Raw genomic sequence first — 17,290 nt, forward strand, 5'->3', positions numbered from 1 at the left:
AAGCTGGCCAGAACAGCCTGGAAAAGCTCCCAGTGGTACTCTGGCATTCCACAAGACAGGAGTCATTCCCCTGGACTAATGTCCAGAACGTTTGGCCATCTAATGTTTGTATTTCAGATCAAATTTGGGGTGTTGCTAAATACTTCCCTTGTTGCATAATGTAACACAATGTCTTAGAATTTCTTGATCTTGGAGCAATCTTTCCAAAGGGAATGTTTAGCTGATAAAACAGGTAATGGTGCAGGTCCTGTCAGTAGGTCCCAGCAGAATTTGCAATGCTATAGATCCATACCACTACCAGTGCACACACTTTCATTATGCTTTACATTTCTCCCATAATTTTTCCCATTTAAGGGAAAACAAGAATGCTCCAAGTCAGAAAAAGTAGCCAGTGACACTCATGAGAACCCCACACAGTGAGAATCTCTTCCCACAGGCTGAAGTAGCTCTGAACTTTACACTGCTTTGCTTTGTCTGTGCAGATAGTTGCAACAATCATGGCAATCACAGGAATTGTGATGATGGCAAATGCAGATGGTTTCCAGGGAGATTCAATCACTGGGGTGGCATATGCTGTGGGATCAGCCTCCACATCTGCCTTGTATAAGGTAGGTCACGACTGTTCATTTGGATTCTTATATTCACCATTATCAGCTGTTAAAAATGCACAAGTACAAAGAGAGTGGCTGTAAAATAAATGTTTTATTTCCTGCATCATTCATGTTGTGACCAGGTGATGTCACCACGTCAGGAAATCCACGATGAGGGTAATTAGTTGTCACCTGCCAAATATTCAGGGTGGCTTTGCTTTATGAGTCTTTAATGAAATCTTCATTGCTATGCTATAGGGAGTTTCAGATAATTTTTTAATCATGCCAACGCTGTTTAAAAACACTGTTTCAAAGGGACTTTCCCCGTGCGGAATGGAGAGCCTGGATGTGGGATGTGCTGTTTTCCCCGAGTGGGAATTCAGGGCTCACCCCTGCACTGCACATTCTGGGCTCCTGCTGGGCTTGGAGCCCTGGTGTGAGCTCAGCACACTTGAGAATGCTTGGAAGCAGTGGCTGCTCTGGAAGGTGAGGGATGGACAAGGCAGAGTCATGTCTCAGAAACAGGTTGGGCTGAGCGTGGCTGTGTTTATCTTTGGCTTGAGGAGGGTGAAGTATGTGTAAATTTTGGAGTTTGTTGTAGTGGGATCAGAATTTGCCTCCCAGCTACAGAGTTTGCTCACATTGGTAATGAATTTGTGCAGGAGAACTTTGCTCCCATGACTGTCGTGACTTCTAAACCCCTCTTCTCTCCTCTCCTTTGCAGATTTTGTTTAAAATGTTCCTTGGAAGTGCAAACTTGGGGTAAGCAGCTCATTTTGTGTCCACCCTGGGCTTCTTCAATTTCATCTTCATTTCTGTCACCCCAATCACACTGTATTTTAAAAAAGTGGAGTACTGGTACCCTTTCTCTGCTGTACCCTGGGGTTACCTGTGTGGAGTAGCTGGCCTCTGGTTAGGTATGTGATAAAAAAAAAATACTCATTTTTCCAGCTCTTTTCTCCCCACCAATACAAAATTAGCCTCTGGCACAAACAATTTCCCCCTGTCCTCCTAAACATCAGAGTTCTCTCACAGATTTAGTCTGGTCCCAATGCAAATTGGTACTCCTTGGAAATGATTTATATTTTTCATTATTCTTAATGAAATAATACTATTAATATATAATTAATAATTAAGATATAAGCGATAATTATAAATAATAATTAATAGTGATAGTAATAGCAGGGAGTAAACATGAAGCAGCCATAATAATGGTTCACTTTTTCATCCCTACTCTAGTTCCACACCAATTCCCCTGTCTCTGGAATAGCTTGGCTGCTCTAAATCCCATTTCAAAGGGCTGTGTGTTCTCAGTGTCTTCCTGGCACACTCTGTGGGGTGTTTGTGCACTGACACATGGATGCCCAGTGCTGGGGCACCTTTCTGTGGGTGCTGCAGGTGCTGGGCAAGGCTCACACAGCCCTTCCATAACGCTCCCTCTTCCTGAGCCAGAATTGCCATTCTCCAGCCAGGCACAGTATCTGTTGGATTCAGCCCGGGAGCGTTTTAATTTCCAGATATAACAACATCCCTTCCTTTAGTGAAGTCTCTATTATTTCATAATTGAAGAGGTTTCTGTCTCCACTACACGTTTATCAAATGGAAGCAAAGAGAATGCCTGGTACACAGCCCATCCTGAGACGTGGTTGGGCTGACAGCTGAGCTCTGTGAGCGCCTTGAACCAGAATTTCAGCTCCTCTGTGAGCACCTGAGGGACAAAAAACGGGGCTAATTTATCACCCATCCATCTACCAAAGTGTATAACCCCAGCCATGAGGGAACAACCTGATGGAGCAGACAAGGAGGAGCAACCCTTTGCTCCTTTTGTGTAGGGGACTCAGCAGCAGGACTGAGTGACCAGAAGAAAATTTTTGAAAGTTTCTGCAGCTTGCTTTTGATCTCCCAAGGAAATTGTAGCTGGCTGGTAACGCTGTCATGTAAAAAAACCAAACAAAACTAATGCATAAATTTAAGGTGTTGAATATTTGTATATCTGTCAGATTTCATTTTGCCTTCAACATGGCACCAAGGCTGTGGTCTTGCCCCAGTCTGCTTAATTTGCAGTTAAATTCGTCAGCTAATTGTGTTTAGTGCCCTTTAGAGTATGAGTTCCTGCTGCTGTCACCTTTGGGGTGTGGTCCAGGTGGAGGGTTTGCAGCCTTTTGTCAGGGAAATGTCCCACTGAGACAAGGACAACACAACCTCAGCCAAGAGAGCAAGCTGGGATCACCACCCTTCTGTTAGGGGAACAAATGAAGGTTTCTGGCAGCAAAAACAAGTTGTTTGTATCTGATTAAAGTTTGGGAAAAACCATGAAATATGAGTGTGATAACCTTGGTATTACAGTTTGTGAAAGGCCATCCAGCCCTTCCCATTACACCAGTCAGAACTTCCCCTCATTTCACACTCCTAAATAAAAAAACCAAAATCACTCACTTTGTGACAACTACATAATTGTGGTGTGGATACTGATATCACACTTGCAGGGTGAAGTGGAAGAGAAATATCTCACTCTAGTGTTTTTCCCTGTAATCATGTATGATTTGCTCTGTTTTTCCCTGGCTTTCAATATCCTGGTTAACGTTGGTGTCGTGCTCACATACCCCATCCTGATCTCCATCGGCACAGTGCTCAGCGTCCCTGGAAATGCAGGTACCACGGCTGGTGGTGGAAAAATAACCCCACGGGCACACAGACAGCACAAGCAGTTTATTGTCCAAATACTCAAAATCTGTTGTCACCAGGGCAGGGGGTATACGTGGGAATTTAATCCAGAGTCCTGTCTTGTTGAACAGCCTTTGCCTCTGCTCTTCCACCTTCTCAGCCTCGCCGCTCCTGGGATTTGAGCATGTTTTCAAAGAAACATCTATTTTTAGGGGGATGCAGGTCAGAGCTGCAGAACAATCAGTACCTGAAGGAGGCTGCCCAAGGGCTCAGGTGCCCTCTTGGTGCTGGTTGTGGGTCTGGGAGGCACCGACTCCAGCTCTCTGACCCACGTGCTGCTCTCTCCCAGTCCCTGGTCTGTGCAGCCCAAGGAAACATTCTGCTGGTGCAAACTGTTGAAGAGGAAGAGTTTCCATAAAGTGCCTTCCCTCTCAGAGAAGAAATCATGGAATCATAGATTCATTATGGTTGGAAAAGACCTTCAATATCTCCAAGGAGATTGGAGGTTGGACCTCCAAGTCAAACCCTCAACAAAATATGCCCATGGCCAGTTAACCATACAGTGAAGTGCCACATCTACTCACTTCTTGAACACTTTCAGGGATGGTGACTCCACCACTTACCTGAGGAGCCTGGTCCAGCCCTTAACCATTCTTCCAACTAATAAATATTTCCTAATATCCAACCTGAGGCCATTTCCACTTGCTCTATCACTTGTTACCTGAGAGGCAAACACCCACCTGTCTACAACCTCCTCTCAGGGAGTTGTAGAGAGTGAGAAGGTCACCCTGAGCCTCCTTTTCTCCAGGCTGAGCCCCCCCAGCTCCCTCAGCTGCTTCTCATAGACCCTTTCACATGGAAACCTTGAGGCTTGGATCCCACAAGGCTTCCTCAGAGCCTGCATGAGGTGGTGAGAGATGGAAGAGATATGGCACTTCCAGTACTGTGCTATCAGGTCAAAGCTGTTCTCTGAACTAAGGGTGCTGCTCGCTCTGAAGATCTGAGAGCTACATGGCCACTGTCACAGCCAGAGTGCAGCACATGGGTCACAGAGACGTGCCAGGCTGCTCTGATGCCATCATCCATATGTTGGAAATCAGAGACAAGGTAAAAACTAACAAAGACAATTCAGAAATTGTGCTGAAACGCTCTGTCTGGGAAAAAGATAACAAAAAGACTGAAAATGCGGATTAATTAGCATGTGAAGCGAGCAATCAATAACCAGTAGAAGATAGAATACTAATTAATGAAGAGGATTATGAAATTTACAGCCAATGAGCATTAATTCTTTTGTTTGCTAAAAATGCATAAAATAGTGAAAAGTATTGAAAGTGGGTGTGTGTGTCTGGTGAAGTGACCCCACAAGCACCCTGATAATATTGGTAATAGATTATTATTAAAGCATATAAATGCATAGAAATAACAAGGTAATAAAGTAATGCCTGCTTTCCAATACTAAAAAAATAGCTACAGAGTTTGATTTGTCCTGGTTTTGGTGACACATCCCACTGCTGGTTTGATGTTGTTGTTGTTTCCTTCCCTGCAGCTGTGGATCTGGTGAAGCACAAAATGATCTTCAGCGTGGTGAGGTTGGGAGCCACCATCATCATCTGCATTGGTTTCCTGCTCATGCTGCTCCCCGAGGAATGGGATGAGATAACCGTGAGGTTCATCAACAGCCTGAAGGGGAAGAAGAGTGAGGATCACGCCGACGAGATCCCAGAGTCCAGCGTACACACGAGGAGCAGGAGCAGAGCTACCGGGACAGTGTCTGTACCACTGGCTTAGGGCTGGTGGACCTCCCCTGCACGCAGATGTATATTCTGTGAATATAGCTGAAATCCCCTCACCACCTGTATGCTTAAAAAAAAATGACATTTAACCTGAACAAGGGATGGACTGTAAGATAAGAGAAATACAGCTATAATAAATGTTTACATTTATACACTTATCGAGGAACGGGTGTAAATAACTACAATAAAATGTTTTGTAATAAAAAAGACATTTCTGTTGGCGTCTCAGTGAAGTGGTAGGTTTAAAATGTGGATCAAGTTTACATCATTTATCCTCTTTTTGCTTTTGCCTTGAGAGGCATTCTCAAGGATAAAAATTTTGGATATTTCCAGCCAAATCTCAGAATTGAACATCTCAACTTGCCTTCAATAAGGTGACCTTTCAGCAAGGTACTAGGTTTGGAAAACCATTTCAAACCTCTCCTGGCATTTTTGAGAATTCATTTGTGAAAGACCCTGATGTTCTCGTTTACATGTGGAATTATTATCAGAAAATATCAGCAAAACATGAAGCCTCCATCCCAAACCACGCTGAGCTGTGCCTCTTTCTAACACCACCTTTCTAGAATTGGTGCTGGGATTTGGATGCCTTTGGTAAAGCCAAAAATTATTTTATTAATCTCTTTTTCCCCCAGAAAAGCTGCACTCCCAGCTGCACAACAAGCTTCTCAGGAGTCATGGAACACCCCAGATTGCCAGCGTCCCTGGGAAATTCCTATTTTCATTTCCTATTTTCTAGGGCTTTGGGACAAACCAATATTTTTCTTAACCTCCACTGTGGAAAAGTCTTTCAAAAACCAAAACAAATCAAACAACCTTCCAGTCCCTTCCCTAAGCCTATTGCTGTGTAATTTAGGCTGGCTTACAGCGTTCCTAGGACTGACCATGGAAGACTGTCTTTATTTGAGAGCACTTGATATGCAGACAAGCATTTTTTTCCCTTTTCTTTTTTATTTTTAAAGGGAGAATAGAAACAACTGGAAAGTATCACAGGTTGCTGAGCTCTGCTGGCTCTACTGCCCACAGTTTGTAAGTTTGCTTAGCAGCTAGAAGGAGTATTTTGCTTGTGGGTATTTTTTTTTTTACATAGATAATGTTTCTGCCAGGAAAAAATAGTCATGTAAATAATAACAAAGGCACTTTTAGATTTTATTCTTCCCTTTGAGGTTTTTATTTTATCCTTTAATGTCCGTGTCCAAACTGTTCCTTGCAACAAGCAGAGCTGATAAAATACTTGTGTATATTTAAAAAACCCACAGCTGGGCTCCTTTATCACATGGCTGAAGAATTAGGGCTGTAGAAACCAACCCAAACCAACTGCTTCCTGTGCATTAAACCCAGAAGTGTAAGGTTTGGGTACACTTTTACAGCTCCTTGTCTGCTGCTTTTGAAAGGAGCTAGACATAGAAAAGTATCCTAAAAAAGTGAAGTCTGTGGAACAGGAGATACTGATGGTAAAACACCGATGGGCTGAGAGCACACAACATATGGCAGCTTGGACACCACCTCAAGTTGGTTTTGGAGTTGATATATTCATTTACATTACTAGATTAGGGGACGTGTTTTACTGAAATTTTAGCTCCTGCCAAACTGAACACATGGGAAAAACAAAACTTTCAGTCAGTATGCATTGATGAAGATTTTTTGGCAAGCAGACTCATAGAAGCATCTTCAGGCACAGGACTGGATCCTTCAAGGAACGTCACTGAACTTGAAAGCACCCACCTGAGTGTCCCTAGGATGAGTTGGAAGGCCTTAGAAAGGCTGGAGCACTTACTCTCTCAACTCCAAATCATCCAATACAGATTTGGCTTTGTATTTTTGAGCCCTTCAAAGCTTTCCTGGCCAGTTAGCTCTCTGCAGCAGAGGAAGGATTAGTGTTTTTGCAATATTATCCCTTGTTTGGGGTGCTTTTGGAAGACTGAGGGAACTTTTGTTCCTTGAGGGCTTTTATCCCTTACCGGAATTATTCTATTCTTATCCCTTAATAAAAAACCCTTTGCAAACCAAACAATGCCAGGGTTTTTTGCTTCTGTTTAGTTTTTGAAATTGACACTCAATGGACCATTTGAAGGCAAATGAGTTGCTGCTGATTTCAGTACAGCTGCGACTAAAGGGGTCAAAGCAGCGTTCGTGCCCTTGCCCACACATTGTGTCACAGCCCCCGTGTTTAGGATGGCCACCAGCCAAGACTTCTCCCAAGGAGGCCATGCCAGCTTCTGTGGAGGCCCCGTGCCCTTCCCACTGCTGCTGTGTTGGCAGCTGAGAGGGCTCTTTCTGCTGCCACAAGCAGGCACAGGAGGGGAGTGTTTGCTCCTTTTTGGAGCCATTCCTAAAGTTCATGTCCAGCTGTCTCAGATGCTTTAGGGAATGGATTCCTTCCAACCTGGGGCAGGTTGGTCAGGTTGGGGGAGGCCACAGGGCCCGTGTCCGTGTGTCACAGGGCCCTTTGTGACATGGTGGCCGTCGCCAATGGGATGGGACAGGGCAGGGTGTCCAAGGGCCCTTTGTGACACGTCCTGATATAGGTGTTGGGCGGCAATGTGGCCGCACCACAGTGCTCAGAGCACGCGTCTGGTCAGGACGGGACTGAGCGGTGCTGTGAGGAGTCTCCTCGCAGCCAACTCATTCGTTGCTGACCCGAAGCGATTCTGAGAGTTCTTTTTCTTGCAAGTTCCCTCGAGGCCATACCACAGGAGTTGGTGACCCGGAGGTTTTTCCGAGGCATCCCCACTCCCTGTGGGAGTGGCCCTCGAGGCCAGGCCACAGGCCTTGGTGACCCGGAGCTTCTCTGGGCATCACCAGTGCTTGTGGAAGGTGCCTACGAGGCCAGACCACGGGACTTGGTCATCTGCAGTCCCTGTGGAAGGTGCCCTCGAGGTCAGACCACGGGACTAGGTCATCTGCAGTCCCTGTGGAAGGTGCCCTCGAGGCCATTTTGTGAAATTTGCCCAACAAGGTCTTTTCTGAGGCGTCTCTCGTGCAAGTTCCCTTGAGACAAGACTGTGGCATGGCAGGGAGACGCTTCAGCCTGTTCAGGCTGCTGAGGAGGAAGAACAGGAGTGGCCCTGGGGTGGCCCCAGCACAGCAAGCTGAGGAACCTCTGCAGCAGGGTGAGTGCTGGAGCTGGACCACAGGGCTGGTGGCTGCAACCAGCTTGGCCCCTTCCTGTCCCCTCTGGACACGTCCAGGGAAAAAGGAGGGGGAAAGAGGGGCCACTGGGCACCCCAGGGCCGGCCCTGCCTGTGGAGTGCAGGGCTGGGCTGTGTTCCCTGGCCTCTCCTGCAGCCCCTCAGCTCCACCTGCGCTCGCTGTTTGACAGATCCAGGCCAGGACTGGACAGAGGAGCAGGACCACCCCCGTGGCCGCTTCCGCAGAGCAGTTCAGGTACCTGCAGCCATCCCCCCCTGGGCTGGGCCTGCTGTCCCTGCTCTGCCTGGCACTGCTGGTGGAGCGCTCCCATGGACTTCCCTCTCTTCCCTACCCTTTCTTCTCCTGCAGAGATTGCTGAAAATCATGCGCATTCGGCGTAGAACACCCAGAACCACACCACCTGAGCTCGTGTCAGAGCCTGACACCAGGCCAGCTGAGCTCAAGGAGAAGCCTGATGGCAGCACCGCGCCGATTGATCTCATGGAAACCTCTGACACCGCTGTGAGCGAGGACACGGCCAACCCTGACACCGCACTGGCCGACCCCATTGCAAAGGATGACACAGAACCCAGTCATTGCACAGCAAAGCTTGACACCGCTTTGGCTGAAGACACAACCAGCTCTGACACCACAGCGACTGATGTCATGGCCAAGGCTGACATGGTGCCGATGGCCATTGATGGCACATCACACTCTGACATGGCACCGATGGATGGCACAGCAAAGCCTGACACCGCTTTGGCTGGTGACACAACCGGCTCCAACACTGACCTCGTGGCACAGGCTGACATCACACCGATGCCGACTGAGGGCAGAGCAAGCTCTGATGAGGCACCGATGGATGACGCAGCAAACCCTGAGACTGCCGTGACCGATGACACAACCAACACTGAAACCACAACAAGTGACCTCATGGCAGAGGGTGACGCCACGAGTGAGGGCATCGGAAACGCTGCCACCACGCCAGCTGAGAGTGTGACTGATGCTCCCAGTGTGCACTTTTTGGAGGGGAAAGGTGTCTCCAGTTGGAAGCCAGTAAGCAGCCTGTGGCCAGGGTTTAAGTCCCCCAGGGGTCTCGTGGCCTCTCAAGTTGGGTCTGCTGGCCCCCTAAACCTTTGAGGTCACACTGTGTGGTGGGAAGGGAAGCACCTGCTCCCTCTGGCAGCTCTCCAACTGTCCCCCACTGCCTCTCCAGGTGCCGGCCATCGTTTGGTACATCCACCATGACCTCACCTCCCACGTGTCTCCGCACACTAACATCTGCAGGCTCGCTGAGACACACCCATGCGATGTGGTGATGACTCTCCTGCGCTGTGCCCCAGAGTGTGACAGGTACAGGGCCCAGCTGCCTTGCTGGCCCAGGGATCACCAACCCTTACAAACCCTCCCCCTGCAGAGCCTGTCCCATGTGGTCTGCCAGACAGATGGAGACTTCCAGGACCCTTGGGCCCCTCCATTTCCCATCCCTGGCCTGTCAGCCCCCAATCCTACTGCCACATGCCCTCCCTGCCCCTCAAGGCACCGTGGCTCTGTCACATGGGCCCCCACAGATGCCCAGGCCACAGTGCTGGGGCTGAGACCCCCCTGACGCAGAGCTCTGGCTCCACAGAGCTGCTGCAATGATGTGGAGAAGCATCGCCTCCTCAGGAACAACAGTGGAGAAGGTGCTGCCAACACTGCTCCAAGTGATGGAGGATTGGCCAGTGCACGGAATGTCCACCTCCGATGGCGACAGCAGAGATGTCTTTGCCCTGGCTGTGAGTTTCTAGAAGTGGCCTTTGCTCCTCCCCATGTCGCCTCTCCAGTGGCTCTCCATCGTCCCCCACCCCTGCATCTCCCTGCCTCAGGCCTTGGGCTGCAAATCTGGCTGAGGGGCAGGTTCAGGGGCACCAGGCCGGCTTCTCCCCCTGCCTCCCCCCTGGCCTCTCCCTCCCACACTCGGACCCTGCCACGTGGACGTCTCGCACTGAGCGCTGTCTCTGTGTGCTTTGATTGCAGGCAACCCTGGCACTGTGGCTGATCATCCAGGAGCCCAAGTGCCAGGATGCAGTCATGAATTACATCCCCCGCCTGCTCGTGGCTCTGCTGTTCCAAGTGTCCATGAGCACGGAGCAGGTGCCAGAAGAGGTGAACACCTTCTGGAGGGGATGCCTGGAGCAACACCACCTTCCCACCCAGCCCAACAGGTGCTCCATCCCAGTCCTCTCTCCCTGCCATGCCCTCGGGGCTGGGGCCAGCGCTCCCAGCGTGACCTGGCCTTTGCTCTGCACACAGGTTTTTGATAGAGACCATCAAGGCCCTGCTCTGCCACCTGCCATGGGAGGATATTTGGATGGCAAGGAAGCGCAGGCTTGCCTGGGACCCACTCCTGAATTCCGACACCCATCACTATGCAGTGGGTCTGCATGTCAGGTGAGACAATCTTGTCTCTGCTGCTCCCATCATCTCTACCCTGGGCACAGGGCACTCCACACAGCCCCTATGGGTGTAGGGCAGAGGGCCTTGGCCCCAAGGGATGGCTGAGTAGCTTGGAAAAGGCTGCGCAAGGCGGGTGCACAGGAGGAGCCACCTGCCATAGTGCCCACGTCCCATCCAGGGCTGCTGGGAAAAGACCAAGACTCTGTGAGTCACTGCTGGGAGAGCTTTACCCACCCTGCTCAGGGTGCATGCTTTTCCCCCTGACAGGGAGATGCGCCGCCAACTGACCCCCTCCCATTCCCCACTGGCAATCCACCTGCTGGGGTTGCTCAGCTCTGAGGACCCCCGTTGGGAGCTGCCTGCCCTGGAGTTCCTTGTGGAGGTGAGCCCGATGGCGAGCGCTGCCTGGCCCGCCTGCCTCCCCCTCTCTGCCCTCTCACAGCCACAGCTGCCTGGGACGGTGCCTGCACCCTGTGCTGCTGCCTGGGCCCAGCCCTGGGCAGCTCCGGGCTCCTGCTGCCCGGGTACCCTGTCACTGCTCTCTGCCTTCCAGCTCCTGGACTATCTGGATGGAAGGAGATGTCAGAGCAGTGTTGAACAGATCCTGTCAAGGCACCTGCAGAGCGAGTGCCAAGAGAGATGTCGCCTGGCTCTCCGAGGCCGCATGGTGCTCTGGATGGATCTGTCAATGGTGAGAAGGGGACACCCGACTGAAGCCACACAGGCAGCCTGGGGCTGGGGAAGGCAGGAGCTTGGGCTTGGCAGGGCTCTGGCAGCTGTGGATGCTCTTCCCAGCTCTCCTGCCTCCCTGTTCTGCTGCCTGGGCCCTGCGGGACAGGTCTTTGGCCTCTGGGCCCCGGAGCAGCAGGGTGGGGTTGCACCGCCAGAGAGCTGTTGGTGGGGCAGCTGTTCAGGGCTTGACAGCACAGCACTGTGTTCCACACAGGCCCAAAGCATCTGCAGCCTGTCTCAACACCTCCTGGAGCTGCTGCCTGATGCAGACGGAGAGCTGGTCGTGATGACCCTCTCTGTGTTTGTGACTGTGATCCGGGACAAAGACATTCGGGCACTCATCTCCACTGCCCCCAAGCTGGCTGAGGCCCTCCAGCCACTCTTAGACAACGTAAGGCTTTGTGTCCCCAGTCCACAGGCACTGGCTGCTGCCAGGAAACTTTGTGCCCTGTGGATGTTCAGGCTTGTGCCTGTGCCTGGTTGGCCTGGAGCATCCAGTGCTGAGATCTTTTTCTCTTCTTTTGCACCCATGTGCAGCTGTCCTCCTTTCACTTCTTCCAAATGGTGATGGAGGTACTGGTGGAAGGGGGAACACAGCCCTTGGAGATGCAGATGCACCAGAGCCTGGTGCTGTGGTTCTTCCTGCATTATGATGAGCACCAGTGCGTGGCAGAGGTGAGCACTGTGGGCTCTGGGGTCCCCGTGGCAGGGGTTGAGCTGCCTCCTGCCCTGGAGTTTTGTGGCCTCCAGTCTCGTGGTCGGGAACCAAGACCTGGCCACAGAAATTCAATACAGCTGCCATTCCAGATTTTTATGGAGGGGAAAGGTGTCTGTAAGTAAGCAGCCTGTGGCCAGGGCTCAAGTGCCCCAGGGGTCTCGTGGCCTCTCATGCCAGGTCCGCTGGCCCCTAAGCCTTTGAGGCCACACTGTGTGGTGGGAAGGGAAGCATTTCTCGGTGAAACTGGGCAACCTGCTCCCTCTGGCACCTCTTCAACTGTCCCCCACTGCCTCTCCAGGTGCCGACCATCGTGAGATCCATGCACCAGTGCCTCACCTCCCACATGGCTCCAGGTGTCACGATGCACAAGAACATCTGCAGGCTCGCTGAGGCACACCCACAGGATGTAGTGATGACTCTCCTGCGCTGTGCCCCAGTGTGTGACAGGTACAGGGCCCAGCTGCCTTGCTGGCTCAGGGATCACCAACCCTTACAGCCCATCACCCTCTACAGCCTGTCCCATGTGGTCTGCCAGACAGATGGAGACTTCCAGGACCCTTGGGCCCCTCCATTTCCCATCCCTGGCCTGCCAGCCCCCAATCCTACTGCCACATGCCCTCCCTGCCCCTCAAGGCACCGTGGCTCTGTCACATGGGCCCCCACAGATGCCCAGGCCACAGTGCTGGGGCTGAGACCCCCCTGACGCAGAGCTCTGGCTCCACAGAGCTGCTGCAATGATGTGGAGCAGCATCGGCTCCTCGGAAACAGCAGTGGAGAAGGTGCTGCCAACACTACTCCGAGTGATGGAGGACTGGCCAGTGCATGGAATGTCCACCTCCGATGGCGACAACAGAGACGTGTTTGCCCTGGCTGTGAGTTTCTAGAAGTGGTCTCTGCTCCTCCCCATGTCACCTCCCCCACCCCTGCATCTCCCTGCCTCAGGCCTTGGGCTGCAAATCTGGCTGAGGGGCAGGTTCAGGAACAACAGGCAGGCTGCTCCCCCTGCCTCTCCCCTGACCTCTCCCTCCCACACTTGAGCCCTGACACATGGACATCTTGCACTGAGCGCTGTCTCTGTGTGCTTTGATTGCAGGCAACCCTGGCACTGTGGCTGATCATCCAGGAGCCCAAGTGCCAGGATGCAGTCATGAATTACATCCCCCGCCTGCTCGTGGCTCTGCTGTTCCAAGTGTCCATGAGCACAGAGCAGGTGCCAGAAGAGGTGAACACCTTCTGGAGGGGATGCCTGGAGCAACACCACCTTCCCACCCAGCCCAACAGGTGCTCCATCCCAGTCCTCTCTCCCTGCCATGCTCTCAGGGCTGGGGCCAGGGCTCCCAGCATGACCTGGCCTTTGCTCTGCACACAGGTTTTTGGTCCAGACCATCAAGGCCCTGCTCTGCCGGCTGCAGTGGGACAATGAGGTGGTGTCAGTGGAGCGCAAGTGTGGCTGGGACACGCTCCTCTGTGCTGATACCCAGCATTATGCAGTGGGGCTGCTGGCCAGGTGAGACACCCTTGTCCCTGCTGCCCCCATCATCTCTGCCCTGGGCACGGGGCACCCCACACAGCCTGCTGGGAGAGCTTTGCCCACCCTTCTCAGGCTCCATGCTTCCTTCTTTCCCCCTGACAGGGAGATGCGCCACATCTTGCTCCCTTTCTATTCCCCAATGGCAATCCACCTCCTGGGGCTGCTCAGCACTGAGGACCCCCGTTGGGAGCTGCCTTCTCTGGCCTTCCTTGTCGAGGTGAGCCCGATGGCGAGCGCTGCCTGGCCCGCCTGCCTCCCCCTCTCTGCCCTCTCACGGCCGCAGCTGCCTGGGACGGTGCCTGCGCCCTGTGCTGCTGCCTGGGCCCAGCCCCGGGCGGGTCCGGGCTCCTGCCACCCGGGCACCCCGTCACTGCTCTCTGCCTTCCAGGTCCTGGACTTTCTGGACAGGAGTAAATTTTGTGACAGTGTCCTGCCCATCCTCTCAAGGAACCTGCGGAGCCAGTGCCAAGAGAGGCAGCGCCTGGCGCTCAGAGGCCTCCTGGTGCTTGCTGTGGATCCCTCAATGGTGAGAAGGGGACACCCGGCTGAAGCCACACGGGCAGCCTGGGGCTGGGGAGGGGAGACGTTTAGGTTTGGTTGGGCTTCGGGAGCTGTGGCAGCTGCTCCCAGCTCTCCTGCCTTCCTCTTCTGCTGCCCTGGCCCTGTGGGACAGGCCTTTGGCCTCTGGGCCCCGGGGCAACAGCGCGGGGTTGCATCGCCAGAGAGCTGTTGGTGGGGCAGCTGTTCAGGGCTTGACAGCATAGCACTGTGTTCCACACAGGCCCAAAGCATCTGCAGCCTGTCTCAACACCTCCTGGAGCTGCTGCCTGATGCAGATGGAGAGCTGGTCGTGATGACCCTCTCTGTGTTTGAGGGTATGCTCCAGGATGAAGACATTCGGGCATTCGTCTCCACTGCCCCCAAGCTGGCTGAGGCGCTCCGGCCACTCTTTGACAATGTAAGGCTTTGTGCCCTCCACCTCCAGGCACTTAGTGGATGTTCAGGCCTGTGCCTGTACCTGGTTGGCCTGGAGCATCCAGTGCTGAGGTCTTTTTCTCCTCTTTTATCCCAGGACAACACCCAAGTGCAGCTGCTCTCCATTCGCCTCTTCCAAACGGTGATGGAGCTGCTGGTGGAAGAGGGAACACAGCTCTTGGAGACACAGGTGCACCAGAGCCTGGTCCCACTGTTCATCCATGGGCATGACGAGAACCAGTGCGTGGCAGAGGTGAGCACTCGTGGGCTCTGGTGTCCCTGTGCACAGGGCTGGGCTGTCTCCTGCCTTGGGGCCTCAAGGGCTCCAGCCTCCTGCTGGCCTTGATGCAGGGACACAGGGGCTGTGCCCTGCCTGTGGTGCCATGTCCCGCTCTCTGCTGCTCTGCAGGCCTCTTGGGAAGTGCTGCTTTGCGCTGCCAGGTTCCTCAAGAGAAGGGACCTGGAGAAGCTGCTGAGGAAAGAGCAGCACTTCAAGTTCTGCGATTGCCTGGTAAGGATGACCCCGAAGGCCCAGTCTCAGGCTGGACAAGCCCCCAGGCCCCGATGCCAAGTGTGCGGGGCTGGGCCTGTGCCCCTGCCACTGCTGCAGCCACAGACACCCCCCTGCTCTCTGCAGATGGACAAGGATGTGAGCCGAAGGGCTGAGCACCTGCACCAGGCCCTGCCCTACCTGCAGAGCCCACAGCAGCCCCTGCGAGAGGCGGCCGTCAGGTTCATGGGTGAGCCCCAAGCCCACAGTCCCTCCCTCCCCACTGCAGCTCAGCCCCAGCCCCGGCTGCTCCAGCGGCAGCAGGATGTGGCCCAGGGATGTGCTGGGGAGCCCCGAGTGCCCTGGCGGCTGCTGCCGCCCTCTGCCAGCCACACCCTTGGGTGTCCTGATGCGGGAAGGCCCTGGCTCAGCCCTGCCAGGCCAGGAGGCCGTGGGGGGGAGCTGTGCTGCTGGGGCCCTGACACGCTCTCTGTTCCCAGGGATTGCTGCCTGGCACATGCAAGACCTGCAGCTCCTCATGAGGGGTGAGTGAGGACAGTGGGCTCTCACTGGGGGCTGGCAGGGGGGAGCACAGACCCTGGGCAGGGAGCTGCAATCCCTGCCCTGCCTACGCGGGGCTCTGCTCCCTGCACGGACAAGGGGCGCTGTGGGCAGAGCAGGGACACATTTCAGGGGCAGGGAGAGGACTGGGGACCAGCACCTTCCCGCTCATCCTGTTGACCCCTGCTCCCTGCTGGCCATGGCAAGAGCTGGCTGGGATGGCCCTGGCAGGAAGGGCTCCTCAGGTTCCCACACATTCAGGCTCTGACCGTGGCTCCGTTCCTCTCTCTTCCAGCCTTTGAAACCATGAGCCAGGACGACTGCCCGTCCTACTGCACCATGCGGACTGAATTCTTGTCCGCTTTCAGACGGGCAGTAACAAAGTAATCTCCAGCCAGACAACCTGCGTCCCTCCAACAGCACTGGAAGACCAAGGGACGAGACCACTTCTCATGGGAGCTGGAGATTCAGCTGATGCTGGGCCCAACTGAGCCAGCTGGCAAGGCCAGGCAGCTCCTGGCCTGCCCACCTCTATGAACAGCCCCTTCCCTTCCCAAACCTTACCTTCCCAAACCTTCCCAAACCTTCCCAAACCTTCCCTTCCCAAACCTTCCCAAACCTTCCCAAACCTTCCCAAACCTTTCCAAACCTTCCCAAACCTTCTCCTGCCCACACTTAATCCTCCCTTTCCCCTTAGCTTAAGAAGGTTCATCCCTTCCCCTTAGATTAATAAACATCAGCTCCCCTCCTCTCCCCTCCCCTTCCCAAACCTTCCCTTTCCTCCTCAAGCCTTCCCTTCCCAAACCTTCTCTCCCTTCCCCTTCCCTTCTCCTGCCCACACTTCATCCCTCCCTTTCCCCTTAGCTTAAGAAGATTCATCCCTCCCCTTCCCCTTAGATTAATATCAGATCCCCTCCCCTCCCTTCCCCTCCCTCCCCTTTCCTTCCCTCCCCAAACCTTCCCAAACCTTCCATTCCCTCCCCTCCCCTTGCCAAACCTTCCCTTGCCAAACCTTCCCTTGCCAAACCTTCTCTCCCCTCCCCTTCCCTTCTCCTACCCACACTTCATCCCTCCCTTTCCCCTTAACTTAAGAAGCTTCATCCCTCCCCTTCCCCTTAGAGTAATAAACACAAGCTCCCCTCCCTCCCAAACCTTCCCTTCCCTCCCCTCCCCTCCCCTTCCCTCCCCCAACCTTCCCTTCCCTTTCCCAAACCTTTCCAAACCTTCCCAAACCTTCTCCTGCTCACACTTAATCCTCCCTTTCCCCATAGCTTAAGAAGATTCATCCCTTCCCTTCCCCTTAGATTAATAAACATCAGCTCCCCTCTTTTCCCCTCCCCTTCCCAAACCTTCCCTTTCCTCCCCAAACCTTCCCCTGTCCACACTTCATCCCTCCCTTTCCCCTTAGCTTAAGAAGATTCATCCCTCCCCTTCCCCTTAGATTAATATCAGATCCCCTCCCCTCCCTTCCCCTCCCTCCCCTTTCCTTCCCTCCACAAACCTTCCCAAACCTTCCATCCTCTCCCCTCCCCTCCCCAAATCTTCCCTCCCCTTCCCTCCCCTCCTTTCCCCTCCCCAAACCTTCCCAAACCTTCCCTCTCCTCCCCTTGCCAAACCTTCCCTTCTCAAACCTTCCCAAGCCTTCCCTTCCCAAACCTTCTCTTC

The 17,290-nt window shown here is 53.4% G+C and overlaps 1 protein-coding gene and 1 pseudogene across 1 annotated transcript; both read left to right on the forward strand.

The window, feature by feature from the left end:
• The first annotated feature begins 497 nt into the window (after positions 1-497).
• Positions 498-5,193, forward strand: LOC135405561 (solute carrier family 35 member F4-like; annotated as a pseudogene).
• Positions 5,194-11,917: 6,724 nt separating this feature from the next.
• Positions 11,918-16,012, forward strand: LOC135405026 (maestro heat-like repeat-containing protein family member 6). Its single transcript, XM_064639747.1, has 13 exons — positions 11,918-12,025; positions 12,367-12,515; positions 12,793-12,940; positions 13,162-13,349; positions 13,438-13,575; positions 13,702-13,816; positions 13,988-14,125; positions 14,381-14,557; positions 14,672-14,827; positions 14,984-15,085; positions 15,212-15,314; positions 15,565-15,609; positions 15,921-16,012. The coding sequence occupies exons 1-13, from the start codon at positions 11,918-11,920 to the stop codon at positions 16,010-16,012; spliced, it is 1,659 nt and encodes a 552-aa protein (XP_064495817.1).
• The last annotated feature ends 1,278 nt before the right edge of the window (positions 16,013-17,290 follow it).

The sequence above is a fragment of the Pseudopipra pipra genome, chromosome W, assembly GCF_036250125.1.
Source record: "Pseudopipra pipra isolate bDixPip1 chromosome W, bDixPip1.hap1, whole genome shotgun sequence".
NCBI lineage: Eukaryota > Metazoa > Chordata > Aves > Passeriformes > Pipridae > Pseudopipra > Pseudopipra pipra.

Excerpts from the sequence above, each read along its gene's own strand:
- LOC135405026 (XM_064639747.1), top strand. The coding sequence starts at position 11,918 with ATGGAGGTACTGGTGGAAGGGGGAACACAGCCCTTGGAGATGCAGATG. Across the intron at positions 12,516-12,792 it reads TGTGCCCCAGTGTGTGACAG|AGCTGCTGCAATGATGTGGA; the intron begins GTACAGGGCCCA and ends CTGGCTCCACAG. Across the intron at positions 14,126-14,380 it reads TTGCTGTGGATCCCTCAATG|GCCCAAAGCATCTGCAGCCT; the intron begins GTGAGAAGGGGA and ends TGTTCCACACAG.